General features: G+C 33.5%; 1 protein-coding gene across 1 annotated transcript in view; it reads left to right on the plus strand.

The window, feature by feature from the left end:
• The window catches only part of LOC119585019, a gene marked incomplete in the record, with an annotated part of 10,106 nt that overhangs the window by 5,681 nt on the left and 2,136 nt on the right, over positions 1–2,289 (plus strand). The window contains 2 exon segments of the mRNA XM_037933633.1: positions 496–609; positions 950–2,289. Coding sequence (XP_037789561.1) covers positions 496–609; positions 950–1,126 — 291 coding nt within the window.

The raw sequence follows: 2,289 nt of genomic DNA on the forward strand, positions 1-2,289 counted from the left end.
GTTGTTTTTCTAGATGCGTTGTTTCGGTTTTTGAACATATTTTTGATTGCCAAAAACTGATGTCTCATTTATAGGAATTAATGAAATTTAGTTCATGTTAAATAGATTGTTTAATACTTTTCAGGAAAATTCTTTAAAAACTGTAACTATTAGTATATGTATGATTAATATAATATATTCTGACATAATTTTTGGATACAGTATTGCTCTTTTGCCATTTGCTGTCTGAACCGATCCTGTTACAATATTGCTCTTTTGCCATTTGCTGTCTGAACCGATCCTGTAACTATTAGTATATGTATGATTAATATAATATATTCTGACATAATTTTTGGATACAGTATAGCTCTTGCCATTTGCTGTCTGAACCGATCCTTCCTGCTATTTATCAGGAATTGCCTTTTATATTAATTGGTACTGGCATATTCCTTGTGGCGTGAGATGCTATGCACACTCCAAGGATTCCAATATTTCCTTTTACCTGCATCTCCACAGTACCTGGGTGAAGATGGTAATGTTATCCGAGGCTTGCACAGAACTCCTTTACTCAAGTTTGAGGATAAGCTGAACTTCACCATGAATAGCAAAAGTGGAAAGTGCCACGTAACGGTAGGTGTCCTTTGCCTGTCTTTGTACTGGTGTTTATTTGGTTTTGAACACCAGGGAAATGAGATGTTACTTGAGAAAATGGATTATGAATTACAGTTTTAAGTGGGTTTGTTAGATAATTGAACGAATTGAGTTATATTGATTTATATTTTAGCCTTTTAACTTTTCTGCTAAATGGTGTGATAGATTTTAAGGAGGGTCATATAAGCATTTTTATTTCCCACGATATCGTAGACTGAAGAATTGTACAGACAGAAACGTTGATGGATTTTGTTTATATATGTATTCCTTTTTTCTTTTGAACAATTTGCTAATGACAGTCATTTCTCTTCTTTCTTAGGGGGTGAGCGAGTCTGGAGTTTCCTATGCTGTGATAGATTTTGGAACAAACTACTGTAACTTGCGCAACTTAGTAATTGGCTCAAGACTGGATGAGAATGATAGGTTTTATAAAGAGAATTCAACCAACGGAGTTTGTACAATGTACTCGATTGCTCATTGTAATTTATATACCTAGGGGGTAGACTGCTAATGCAAAAGAAGAGTGGTGGGTCAATAATACATACTTTTCTCTGGAAATCTGCACTCATTTTCAAATGCCTCAGGTCAAATTACATTAAGAAAATATTATATTTAAAACTACAATTGCCAGAATTGTTTTGCAAATACTTCAGTCTTTTATAAATGTGTACTATGGAAGGGAACCTTTTTGACTATTGCAGCATGTCCGTATTAGCAAAAACTCCTTTGCACAATTAAAAACAAATGGTAAACCCTTCATACCTAAAACTTTTCTCTAGACTAAATTATTATTGATAGTATATTCACAAAATATTTACATGCAAATTTATATAATGATATCATGTGATTTGATTATGGAGGCCTATGAAGCATCATTTCACAATATTGAATTTTACTTTTCTGTTGTTCTAAAATCCAGATGATCAAAGCATGTCCTCCAAATAAGCTTCCGTAATTACAGTTAGGTAGAGTTTATTTGATTCGTATCCATGTTCAACTTTCCTTTTTCTGTATTTGTGCAAATTTTAGTTTTAAAAAATGAAAAGAAACCTCCATGTTATCTGTAAATTTCGAGCCAACTCAAGCAGACAAAGATACCGGCCGATGTAAACTGCAAATGTAGGTGCTTTTGAGAAGGGTATTTTAGCACCATGTTTATTATCCAGTTTCAAGTTTTGTCATATATGAGGCTGCTTTCACATTAACGATCAGCTTGGATGCTGTATCTAACTCTACGTGTCCTTGGATAATAGTGGCGGTGGCACTTTACACATACTTAAAGTAATAGTTCCTAATTGTCTTATGGAGGTTTGTTACTCACAATGCAAAATGAAATAATAATGTGCTGTGCTCTTCAGTTCTGCCAACCCCAAGTTATCTGGTACAATGCACAAGTTAATGTAGCAGTCAGCCATTTCTATTTTTTTCTTGAAAGGTTTAATTATTCCAAAATATTCATGCTTCTGTGTTCTTTAGATGTCACAATATGTCTTACAGGCACAAGCACATGTAATTTACAAGTATGCTCTTTCATACTGGACTTGCATTTGTACTCTTAATTATCTTGGACACAAGAATACTAACATGTTTCAGTATGATTATGAGAGCATGCAGTGTATGTGATGTTCATTCATTATTTTATGATGTTCAATTTCTTTT

The sequence above is a fragment of the Penaeus monodon genome, chromosome 19 (genome assembly GCF_015228065.2).
Source record: "Penaeus monodon isolate SGIC_2016 chromosome 19, NSTDA_Pmon_1, whole genome shotgun sequence".
NCBI classification, from domain to species: Eukaryota; Metazoa; Arthropoda; class Malacostraca; order Decapoda; family Penaeidae; genus Penaeus; species Penaeus monodon.